This window comes from Urocitellus parryii, chromosome 3, assembly GCF_045843805.1.
Source record: "Urocitellus parryii isolate mUroPar1 chromosome 3, mUroPar1.hap1, whole genome shotgun sequence".
NCBI lineage: Eukaryota > Metazoa > Chordata > Mammalia > Rodentia > Sciuridae > Urocitellus > Urocitellus parryii.
This window is the reverse complement of record NC_135533.1, coordinates 190,330,485-190,343,634: the sequence shown is the minus strand read 5'-3', so window position 1 is coordinate 190,343,634 and position 13,150 is coordinate 190,330,485. Positions and strand designations below refer to the sequence as shown.

Genomic DNA, 13,150 nt, shown 5'->3' with positions numbered 1-13,150 from the left:
AAATACAAGAGACCCAAAATAGATTAAAAAAAAATCCTGAAAAGAAAAATAAAGATGGAGGACTCAAACTTTCTGATTTCAAATTTTACTACAGAGTTGCACTGTGTAGTGATTTATACCTATAATCATGGCTATTTGAGAGGCTAAGGAAACAGGATCACTTGTGCCTAGGAATTTAAGACCAGCCTGGGAAACATAGCAAGACTCCATCTCAAAACAACAAAATTTAATTTTAAAATTTTATTTTATTTTTTTTACTACAAAGCTACAGCAAGGAACTGAGACTCTGTAGTACTGGCATAAGGATCAATAGATCAACTGAATAAAGAGTCTAAAAATAAACTCCTACATTTGTGGGAAATTAATTTAAATGGTGAATAGAATAGTCTTTTTAAGAAATGGTGCCAAGCCAACTAGATACCCACAAGCAAAACAATGAAGTTGGACTCCTTCCTGAATCACACACAAAAAATTAACTCAATGTGCATCAGAGGCCTTAATAAATAGAGCTAAAACTCTAATCCTTAGGAGAAAACACTGGCATAAAACTTTGAGTTGCTAGATTATGCAAAGCTTTCATAGCTGTTATCATACCCAAAGGACATAATCTGAAGATAGATTGTTGGACATCAAAATTTAAAACCTTTATTCTTCAAAGGGTATCAAGGTAGCAACAAGAGCACAGAAAGTGAAAAGAAATCACACAAAATAGGAAAAAAAATCGCTAATCATATGTATGACAAGGTATCTATACCTAGAATATTTAAAGAACTCCTATACCTCAACAATAAAAAGACAACCCAATTGAAAGATGAGCAAAGATTCTAAATCAACAATTCTGCAAAGAAGGTATCTAATTTTTTTTTTTTTTTTTTTTAGTTTTCGGCAGACACAACATCTTTGTTTGTATGTGGTGCTGAGGATCGAACCCGGGCCACACGCATGCCAGGCGAGCGCGCTACTGCTTGAGCCACATCCCCAGCCCCAGAAAGAAGGTATCTAAATGGTCAATACTCACAGAAGATGTTCAATATCGTTCATCATTAGGCAAGTGTAAGTCAAAGCCACAACAAGATACTTCACATCCATGTGAATAAATAAAATTAAACAGACAGATACTTAGTAATGGCAAGATGTGGAGAAACACCAGCCCTCATACACTGCCGATGAGAATGTAAAATGATGTCGCCTTTGGAAAACAATCTGAGAGCTCCACAGAGGTTAAGGATTGTGACTGTAGCTCAGTGGTAGAGCACTTGCCTGGCATGTATGAGGTCCTATGTGGTGGTAGTGGTAGTGGTGGGAAGAGAAGGAGAAGAGAGAGGAAAGGAGAGAAGGAGTGGAAGAGGGAAGGGAAGGAGGAAGAAAGAAGAGATTAAACACTGTATTGCTGTAAGACCCAGTTATCAGTTATTCTATTTGCAATTAACACTTGAACTTGTATGAGTAGGACAGCATCATTCATAATAGCCAAAAAGTAAAACAACTCAAACATCCAACAGCTGATGGATGTGTAAACAAAATGTGATAACCATACAACAGGATACTATTTAGCAATAAAATGAAGTATTTATACATGTTAGGATAGGAATGAGTCTTGAAGACACTATGTTACTAAAAGAAAAGACACAAAAGGTGACATATCATATGATTCCACTTACACTGAATGTCTAAAAAAGGTATATCCACGGAAGCAAAAAGTGTAGTAGTGATTGCTTAGGACTGTGCAGTGAATACTAATGAATGGGTTGGCATTATGAAAATGTTCTTGAATTAGACAGTTTTGATAGTCATACAATTTGTCAAATATACTAAAACTAATTTTTATATTTTAATTATGTGAAACTTATGATATATGAGCAATATCTGCTATTTTTAATGGAAAAAATACACATTTCACCAAACTGCAGAAATGGAAATAGTGTTGTAAGTGGAACCCTATATTTGTTTTCCAATTTTTTTATTAGTTGTCCATGGACCTTTATGTATTTATATGCAGTGCTGAGAATCGAACCCAGTGCCTCATACATACTAGGCAAGCACTCTACCATGAGCTACAACCCCAGCCCCACTTATTTTTAAAGTAGTGTCACTGAGGACTCTTTATGGTGAGAGACTAGCATTTAATAAGTGCCTCCTGTATTCCAAGCTCTTGTAAGAACTGTTAGATAACTAACTAAATTATCTCAATTAATCTTTTCTAGGTCCTTGAAGTATAAAGCTATTGATTTGATGTCTTTCTTTCTTTCTTCTCTTTTAATGTAGGCATTCACAAGAATAAATTTCCCACTGAGCACTGCTTTCACAGAATCCCATGAGTTTGGATATGTTGTTTTTCATTTCCATTTCAAAGTATTTCCATTTTCTTTTTCTCACTGTTTCATAGTAGTATTTAATTTCCAAATAAGCGGTGTTTTTCAGTTTTCCTGAAAAATGAAGAGACTATATGTTTTCACACATTTATTGGCCATTTGTACTTCTCTTGAGAAGTGTCTATTCAGATCATCTGGCCATTCCCTGATTGGATTATCCGTTTTTTTAAAAATATATTTTTTTAGTTGTAGATGGACACAATACCTTTATTTTGTTTTGTTTATTTTTATGTGGTGCCAAGGATCGAACCCAGTGTCTCATGTATGCTAGACAAGTGCTTTACCACTGAGCCATAGTCCCTGCCCAGATTATTCATTTTTTATATTGAGATTTTTAAATATTTTGGATATTAATCTTCTGTCAGTTGACTACCTAGCAAAGATCTTCTTGCATTCTGTAGGTTGTTTCTTCACTGGTGATTTTTTTCTTTGCTGTGCAGAAGCTTTTAATTTCATGTAATTCTATTTATCATTTCTTGCTTTTATTTCCTGAATTATTGGTGACCTAACCAGGAAATTGTTGCCTATGACAATTTCTTAAAGTGTTTTCCCTATGTTTTCTTCTAGTGGTTTCAAAGTTTCAGGTCTTCCACTAGAGTCTTTGATCCACTTTTTAGTTGATTTTTATGTAAGCTGAGAGGGTTCGAGTTTCAATCTTCTATGAATGAATATCCAGTTTTCTCAGCACCATTTGTTGAAGTGGTTGTTCTATTCCAATACATGTTTTTGGCACCTTTGTTGAGAATCAGTTGGCTGAAGATGTATGATTTATTTCTGGGTCCTCTACATTGTTCCATTGGTCAACATGCTTGTTTTTAGGCCAAAGCCATGCTGTTTTTGTCACAATGGCTCTGTAGTATGTTTTAAAATCAAGTACTGGGATGCCTCCAGTATTGATCTTTTTGTTCAGTATTGCTTTGGCTATTCAGAAACTTATGTTTTTCCATATAAATTTTAGGATTTTTTAGTTCTATGAAGAATGTCACTGGTATTTTCATGGGAATTATACTGAATCTATCAACTACTTTGGGTAGTATGGCCATTTTAACAATATTAATTGTTAAAATTAATGAATTTAATGAACATGGGAATTCAGAAAGGGAACTTTTTAAAAGGTCCCTCTCATCCACATATTTACTCTTCCTGGTACAAGTCATTATTTCCTTTAGATCTGAGGTTCCTTTATCATTACTTTGCTTCAACACAATTTCTTTAAGCATTTCTTATGATAAAAGTCTGGTATAGAAAACTGTCTTTGCTTTTGCCTATCAGAAAAAAAAATTTTTTTTAAGACTGGGGATGAAACCCATTCCCATGCACATGCAAGGCAAGTGCCCTACCACTGAACTACATCTCCAGCCCTTATTTTGAGACAGGCTCTAAGTTGCCCAGGCTGGCCTCAAAACTTGTGATCCTCCTGTCTTAGCTTCCTAAGTAGCAGGTATTTGCCACCAGGCCCTGCTTCTCATTTGTTTTAAATATAGAATTCCAGGTTACATTTGCTTTTTAAAAGCACTACTTTAAAAAGTTATTCCATTGTCCTCTGCTATAGTTTGGCTGTTCAATGTTCCCCACAGATCCATGAGTTAAAGGCTTGATCCCCAGATTAGATTTATTGGGAGGCAGGGTCTTTAAGAGATCCTTAGGATATACCCTCAAATGGGATTATGGGACTCCAGCTCATCATTTTTTTTTTTTTTTTTTTTTTTTTTTACTTCCTGGCTGATGAGTGGAGTCATTTGCTCTGACACTTGCTCCCATCATGATGTACCATCCTTGTCAGAGGCCCAAAGCCATAAGGTCCCTCAGTCTTGAACTAGAAACCCTAGAATCATAAGCCAAAATAAACCTTTTCTAAGTTAGTTGCCACAGGCACTTCATTATGGTGATAAAGAGCTAATTCATCCTCTGATGGGTACTGCTTCTGACGAGATGTCAATCATCAATATTATTGTTCCTTCATGTAATTTTTTAAGTTTTCTTTTATAAGAATCTTTGGTTTTTAAGAAATTTGACTACAACGTACCCAAGTGGGTTTTTTTTTTTTTTTTTGTGTGTGTGTGTGTGTGTGTGTGTATGTGCGTATGTTTCATATGTTTATCCTGCTTGGGGTCTGATGACCTTATTGAATAAATCAAGATGTCTTCCCTTATTGTTAGCAATTTCTTGGCAATGACCTCACAAAATATTTCCTGTGTCCCTGGTCTCCCTCCTCTTTCTGAAACTAAGCATGTACATATCAGACAATGCAATATTGTCCCACAGATCTTAGATATAGATGATCTCTACTGACCTTTTCACAAGTTTCTGATGCTCTCTTCTGTTGTGTTCAATACATTACTAAGCTCATCAAAGAATTTTTCATTTCTAGCTTTTCCACTTGGTTCATTATATAGTTTCCATCTTTTGCTGAAATTCTCTGTTTACCCATGTTGTTCAACATCTGGCCCATCACTGAGTTTCTGTTATGTTTTTTCTTTCCTGACCAGGGGTCATATTTTTGTTTCTTTGTATGTCTCAATTTAGAGTATGGTTATGTAAAAGAATAGTAATTTGCTTCCATAAAAAATAGCTCCTTCTTCAAATTATCTCTGTAAAAGCAGTTCCTTTTTCAACCTTCAGTAGTTGCCAGGGGAATGAAGGTAGAGGACGATGTACTTGAGCTGGGTTGAGAGATGTTGTTATGTTAGTTAGAGTGAACTCATGAATAGCCTAAAATGATTGTAGGATGGAATCAGAATTACCTTCAGGAGAAGTTGGAATCCTGAGCACTGTTGAAATCACAGTTTTGGGGGGTTTTGTTTGTTTGTTTTGGTATTAGAGATTAAACTCAAGGCCACTCAACCACTGAGCCACATCCTCAGCCCTATTTTGTATTTTATTTAGAGACAGAGTCTCATTGAGTTGCTTAGTGCCTTGCTTTTGCTGAGGCTGGCTTCAAACTAGCGATCCTCTTGCCTCAGCCTCCTGAGCTGATGGAATTATAGGCATGCGCCACTGCGCCCAGCAAAACCACAGTTTTGAGCTTTACCATATAACTGCTAGCTCTCTGAATTGTGAGAGACCTACACCCCCTTCCTCCCATCTTCCTCTCCTCCCTCCACATTCTTGCTACCAACTGAGGAGTTGTCTTTGCTCCCCAGTAGCACCATCAGTTTTATGTGTCTTGGGGAGATCTCTGCCTCTTATCCTGACTTTGCCTTCTGAAAGCTACTGCCTTGTGCACAATAAAAACCTGAATAGCCATAGAGGAAATTTTATCAGTTCTCTTATTATGCCCTCAGCCTGTGGCAGCCCCAGCCTTATACTTTGTAAAGGTCTCTAGTGCCTCAAAGGGATTTTTAACAATTTTCCAGTCCTGCCTTCATCCTTCAGCAGGCACCATCCACCTCAGGTGGGTCATTCTATGCTCTTTCTCTGCTCCCTGTCTCCAAACTCCTACACCTATTTACTCACTAAAGGCCCATGGGAAAGAGTTGGCAAGTAAGTACAGCTTTGATCAGTAGCTGACGTTCCTCAGGATTCTTAACTGTCATTCCAGCCCACATGCAATCAATAAGTTTAGCTGATTTTTCTTTAACTGCAAGCCACATTCTTGCCTCAGGACATATGACTTGTGTCCTCTTCCAACTTGTTCTTCTGCCAGGCAGTCCCATGATATATCCTCTGCTGAGTATCACCTTATCAGGCCTCTTTTCCACTCTATATTAAAGACAGTTCCTCCCTCCCCTCACTCCCCTAGTTCCCTTTCTCTCTTACCTAGCTTTATTTTTCTCCAGAGCACTTTCACCACCTTATCAAATTGTTTATTATCTGTCTTCCTGTAATCAGAATGTAAGCTCAATGAGAGCATAGCCTTCTGTTCATCCTCTGCTGGATACCCACTGCTCAAAACTGAAACTAACACACAGTAACACACAATAAATAGTTATTGGACAAAAAAATAAATAAATAGCAGGGGAAAAATCAATGGAAATATAGTTATTGGACAGAACTGGGAAGCTTGGGTTTGAACCTTGATTCTGGGTCCACAAAATCTTTCCCAAGTGTCCTCTTCTGCTTACTAGACTTCCCTGCTCCACCCCACCTCTCATAGCCACCCTAGAGGAAAATTAACATATAGATTCATCTGGCTTTTCATGATCTTTTAATAAGATCTCATCTTATTAATGTTCTCATATATGTTCTTTTAACTATACCATGTTTTAGCAGAGACCAAAATGTTTGTAAATCCTGAATTAAGAAAATCACTTTAGGGGCTTGGGAATATAGCTTAGTGGTAGAGGTCACCTCACGTGCATGGGGTCCTGGGTTGCATCCCCAGCACAGAAAGAAATAAAATATCACTTTAATGTGAAAAACTACAATTAAATATTTTATTGTGAAGTCTTCCCTCAACACCTCTGACTAGTCCTTACTATAAATATAGAAAGGAAAATGCTGAAATAGGAGAAAAGTCTTAGAAGGAATTAAAATGTGTTATATATTTCTAAAAACAGACATGCCTTAACAAGTATTAAATAGCAAAACCTTAATGGTAACAAGGAATAGATATATTCCAATATATTTTGTTTCAAGTGAATTAAAATGTAAGCAACAACTTGACTCCTGTTTGTAACAATTACAGAAGAAAAAACTAAAATCTAAAAATTGTTAGGAAAAATCTCAGAAAATATTATTACTTATTTATAACGGGCACAATGTTGGGGATTGGGCCCACGGCCTCTTGCATGCTAGGCAGTACTTCAAATTTTAAGCACTGTTTCATTCCCCACATCTGAAAGGTTTCATGTAAAACACTGTTTTATAATTCACCAAAAATAAATGCCAATTCCTAAACATGAACTGAAATTGACAGGAGAAACTCTAAGTGTTGTTACAGCCGTGAGTATGAATGCTGATCTAATCATATGTTTTCACTAATTTCTTTTCACTTCAACTTTGTAAGAGAGGAATGAAAAAGGTTAGGCATGCCTACTCTGTTCTACAACATCTAGCCCAATGCCAAAAAACCAAAATACAAATCATTCACAACTGCTCAACCTTAAAGGCTAAATAAAGAAAAATAACTTTCTTTTTTTGGTACCAGGGATTAAACCCACAGGCGCTTAACCACTGAGCAACATCCCCAGCCCTTTTTGTTTTTTATTTTGAGACAAGGTCTTGCTAGGTTGCTGAGGCTGGCTTTGAACTTGTGATCCTCCTGCCTCAGCCTCTCGAAATGGTGGGATTATAGGCATGTGCCACTGCACCTGCTAAGAAAACTAACTTCTTAAACATATATGGCACATTAGAGAACATATGATGCATTATACATTACAGAACAATCCAATAATCACATAAGCAGGTTCTAAAACAAACCACTTGATTTTGAAACCTGGCTCAATTATCAGCTGAGTGATCTTGGCAAGTTACTTTAACTCTGTCTCAGTTTCCTCATCTCTAAAATGGAGAAATGGCATCTTCTTCCCAGGGCTGCTACAGTTTGAGACATATAAAACACTTAAAAAATGTCTCACACAAAGAATATACACAAATATTGTCATTATTACTGAGGCAGTAGAAACAAATGAAATTTTCACTAATAAGTAGAATTCCAAAATTAATGTGCAAAATCATTTATATCAACTGTTAAAGTGGTACATTTAGATTCAAGCATTTAATGAAGTAAATATACTCAAACAGTTTCAGGGACCACATAGGCAGCCTCTTCATCTCTCTCCCTCCAGTACTAACCATTTCCCACCACAGAAGCCTATGCATTTTATCAATTTAATCCCTTCTGTGAGTTAGATTCTTCATGCTTAAAAATATACAGAAAGCAAAGCATTTCCAAGTTCAACAAAGCAACCGCTAGTACAAAAGTACTGTAGAACATTTTTATGGTAGAATACCTAAAGCTCTAAAATCCACAATAGTGAGTGAAGTAGACTGTGGGTCATATGGGAGGACTGGAAAAATAAAAGGAAAATAGAAACAGGAGGAATGTGAGACTTCACAAAGCTGGAAAAATTCAATTCCTAGATATTCTTCCTTTCTCCTTGTTTATGATTGCATGAGATTTTCTCACATACCACATAGAAGTAAATTGATACAATATTTTAAATGCTTAGATTTCTATAAATTCACTTTCTGAAACTCTTGCCAGCTCCATTAATTCAAAAGAAACACAAAATGAAGATGTCATTACTGTTATTTGTGGGTGATGTTTTTTCCTGCTATCAACAGGCCACACTTGGGAGTTGTTTCTCCAGAGTCAAGGAGAGGTACAGACTATCACTTTCTTTTACTAACACCCCTCTTAGTTATGGAAAAAAATAAAATAAATAAAAAGGTCAGCTAGGGAAGGCCAACTGTGCTTGGGCAGTACCCTGCATCTCAGCTTATCAGCACTTCCACTAACCCTTGCAGATAAAAAGCAAATCTCCACCTAATCACTCATGATAAAAGAAAAGGGAAAAACTGTAAAACTGTTTCTTAAAATTAGGCATTTTTCTATTACCAATCCCCTTAAATATCCTACATCAAGGGCGTGTCCCCAAGAAGGAGGTCTAGTTCCTCTCTTCTTTTACACCACTTGGAGACCTCTGGCACGACCTCTGGCAATTCCCTGAAGCTTAGGCTTTCAAAAGAGCTTACTGTAGACAGGTGGTATGCCCACGATCTCTCAAGTTTATTGAGCAAAGGTAAAGACTTAAGACGTTTACAATGTGCTAATTATGGATTAATTAAATCCCTTAGTGAGGGTGCTGCACCCAGGGGGGAAAAAAAAAGCCTCCAGCTCAAAGTCCCCCCCTTTTTTTTTTTTTACAAAACCACAAGGGTTTCTCCAAAACTATAAATTTCCACATGCTAGAAAATCTATCAGAACGATAAATCTGAAAGAAATGCATATTATATGCCACTTATATAACTGCATAAAAATAAGACTAGAAGTACATAGCTTGCAATGTAAATAGAAACATATATAACATTCATATAGATTCTTTTTTTTTTTTTAACCACACCCTCTCTGTGTGGCTTCCCGGGCTCGCTCGGGCCAAATAACGTCACGCCGGCGGGCCACCGGGTGGGGGTCCGGGATGTGACCCAGACACCCAACCGCAGAGAACACAGCATCGCGGTCGCCCCTGGCAGGCAGGCGCTCGGCACCCCAGGTCTCCCCCTCCCCGGGCCCGCCCAGCCCTGCCCTGCCCTGCCCTGCCCTGCCCTTCCCAGCAGTCCCGCAGGCCGCGGCCCAGCCTCTTCGCAACCCCGGCACCGCCCGCCCGAGCCTAGCGGGCGGCGGCGCGAGGACCCGGCCGGGGCGGGGAAGGGCGAGGCTGCCAGGCCCACGCGGGACCCAGACTCACCATGGCCGAACGACCGCGAGCGCGCCCACAGCCCGGAGTCACACGGCGCCGGCGACGCCCGTTGTCCTGGTGACGCCAGCCCGGCGCCCCGCCCCATCCTCAAGGTGGGCTCCGAGGCGGCCATTGGCGTCCGGCGAGCACGTGACCCACAGGGGCGTTGCCCTTCGGACCGCCCACCTCGCCCCCCACGCCACTCTTCCTCTCCCACTTTGCATCTGGTGCATCTTTGGCCGGATCACCTGGACGCCCCTCACCTGACAGGTGACCCAGACGCAGACTGCCCAGCTGAAAGAGACCTTCGTGGATTTTCCTTCTTTAAAAAAACGAATTATAAAGGTAACATGACTATTGAGGACATTTAAAATTACCAATAACAATTAAAAATAATAAAACCACACTATACGCCAAAATCTGAGGTAGCCACCGTTCATTTTCCAGTCTGTCTGCTTCTAAGCTTACCATAAAAATATATCATGTTTTATTCTTTAAAAGTGGTGGCAAACCATATAGACTATGTTATAATCTATTCAGTTTCAAATTATTATCTTAAACTAGTTGCAGTGGCTATACCTGTAGTCCTAGCTACTCAGGTGGCTGAGGCAGGAGGATCCCTTGAGCCCAGAAATATGAGGAGGCAACATGGCAAGATCTTCATCTCAAAACAAAACATGAAATCTTGGATACAAATTAATGGAATGGCACTGTGGCTATCCTCTAATTTATTAAATCAGCCAGTAACTTTTTGGATTTTTTAGTATTTAGTTTTTCAAAAAAACTAAGTTTAAGAACTTAAGCTGTTCTTAAATTCAGCTCATTAACTCTATGAGGAAGGAACATTCAGTAGCTAACCTGACATCTCTCCTCCTATGCATTACAATCTTAATGCAGTCCAAATAAACCTCCCCAGTCTTCCCTACCCCAGGAAATGTTTCTACTATTCACAGTGTTGATCTGTTGGTTAGGACAAAAACCTGAGAATAATTCTTAATTTTTCTCTTTGTCCTCATACCTCACTTCCAGTCCATTAACAATTTATTTTTGTTTGGTTATCAGTGCTGGGGATCAAACCCAGGGCCTCCCACATCCTAGGCAAGAGCTCTCCCACTGAGCCACATTTCCAGGTCTATTCTTGATTCTACCTTAAAATAAATCCTAAATCTATCCATTTCTCACCTTCACCACCCACCACCATCTCTTGCCTAAATCTGTCTCTGTGTACTATGCTTTGAATGTTTGTGTCATTTCCAAAATTCATGTTAAAACTTAATCTCCAGTACAACAGTATTAAGAGATGACCTTTAGGAGATGATTAGACCATGAAGGCTCTGCTCTCCAGGATGGGATTAGAACCCTTATAAAAGGACTTGAGAGAATTATTTCATTCCCTTTGTGCCCTTCCACCTATTTTGCCTTGTGAGGACACAATGTTGTCCCCACTGGAACATGCAGCAACAAAGGCTTCATCTTGAGAGCAGAGAGCAGCCCTCACCAGACACAAAACTGACAGTGCCTTGTTCTTGGATTTCCCGAGCTCCAGAACTGTCAGCAACAAATTTCTATTTTTTATAAATTACCCAATCTGTGGTATTTTGTCATAACAACACAAATTGACTAAGATATTGTGCTGCTGATCTTCCCTTCAACAGTATGCACAACAGCGTTGTTGTTGTAACATCCCATGTTATTTAGAAAAAACAAAGCAAATGCTTCAAATGGTCTGCAAGATCCTACATGATAAAAGTCTTGTTCATTGCACTCACCCCATTTCTTATTACTCTTGCCTCATTCACACCTAACTAGCACACTTTATTTCTTGAGGTTCCTTTTATCATGCCAGATGCCATTCTACTGAAGAGCCTCAGCAACTGCTTCCTTTACTTGGAATATTCTTCCTGCAGTACTATACACAGCCCAGGCCTCCACTTGACACAGGTCAGTTATCTCCTCCAATATCATCTTCACAGAAACCTTGATTGTTCTTCTAAAATATCTTTCTGCAGTCACTTTCACTTCAATCAAGCTGTCTCATCTAACCCTATCTTGTTTTTAGAATACTTAGTCATGGGTCTGGGAGTATAGCTTAGTGAGAGTGCTTACTTAGCATACATGAGTTCCTGGGTTTAATCCCTAGCACCAAAAAAAAAAACCAAAAAACGACTTTTTAGTTGAGCATTGTAGCAGAGATCACTTGAACCCAGGAATTCAAGACCAATATAGATTTAGTCTCAAAAAGAAAGAAAAATAATAATTTATTAATGAGTATATTACTTGGATAGGTATTATTATGATTTCAATAATTTTTATATTCAGCAATTAAAGTTTACTTACCATTGGAGTTGCCGCAGAGTTCCTGTCACAAGTGTGGTCACACTGGGATGGATTCCTTTTCTTCTTCCTTGGTGGCCAATTTGGACACAGTGGACCCAAAGTTGCAGCATTTCATTGAGGTGGAAACTCAGAAGCAGCGCTTCCAGCAGCTGGTGCACCAGATGACTGGACTTTGTTGGGAGAAATGCATGGACAAGCCTGGGCCAAAGTTGGACAGTCGGTCTGAGGCCTGTTTTGTGAACTGCGTTGAACGCTTCATTGATACGAGCCAATTCATCTTGAATCGACTGGAACAGACCCAGAAATCCAAGCCAGTCTTCTCAGAAAGCTTTTCTGACTGATCTCAGCATTACCTTTTGGGAAAAAGAAGGTAGTTCAAGAAAGGAAGAGCTGTTGATGGGATAGTTGAAGAATTGACTATGGGGCATTGTCCCCCACTCCCCCACCCCCCGCCTTTGGTCACTTGTGGGACATCGTGTCATCTGAGAATAAACAAAGACCAATTGTTTTGTGTGGGGTTTGAGGGTCATATGTGTATTTGGTTGTGTTTTTAATGTTAATCTTGTAAAAATAATTGACAGAAAACCATTAGCTGCATATTACTGAATATAAGACTGCTTTTTCTCAAGGTCTCCTTAACAGCTATAATTTTGATAGTGGAATTGCTTTCTATAACTTGATGTTGGGATCTCATAAGTAAAATCTCTATTTGTGTGAATTTATTTCATATTTTTAGGGAGATCTTTGTGTCTGAAAAGAGGGCAGTGGGAGAGTGTGATTTGGTACTTAATTTGGCCTCCTTGTCTAGTTTTTGACTACCAGTGCTGGGAAAAAAAAAATCTTTGGAGTGTTTATACAGTACACTTCAGCTTTCTAGGTTGTGTCCCTCCCCTTTACTATGATTTACTTAAAAATATCTATATTAAAATATGGTCTCAAGGTAGTACAGGCAGCCTGAGAATCTAGAAGCCTTAGTTATAAAGGAATCTGACCAGTAAACATGATTCTCATTACTAGACGACCACAGGAAGAAGTAAACCTATAGGAAGAAGTAAACTTGTACTGTACATCAGGGTAAAAAAAAAATTCAAAGATGGT

The 13,150-nt window shown here is 38.7% G+C and overlaps 1 protein-coding gene and 1 pseudogene across 1 annotated transcript in view; one reads left to right on the top strand and one right to left on the bottom strand.

The window, feature by feature from the left end:
- Positions 1-9,774, bottom strand: part of Fbxl2 (F-box and leucine rich repeat protein 2) — an 87,598-nt gene extending 77,824 nt beyond the window's left edge. The window contains exon 1 of the mRNA XM_026405414.2: positions 9,725-9,774. Within this exon, the coding sequence (XP_026261199.1) occupies positions 9,725-9,727 (3 nt within the window). The 5' untranslated portion in view covers positions 9,728-9,774. The remainder of the gene's footprint in view (positions 1-9,724) is intronic.
- Positions 9,775-12,099: 2,325 nt separating this feature from the next.
- LOC113194431 (mitochondrial import inner membrane translocase subunit Tim8 A pseudogene) lies at positions 12,100-12,393 on the top strand (annotated as a pseudogene).
- The last annotated feature ends 757 nt before the right edge of the window (positions 12,394-13,150 follow it).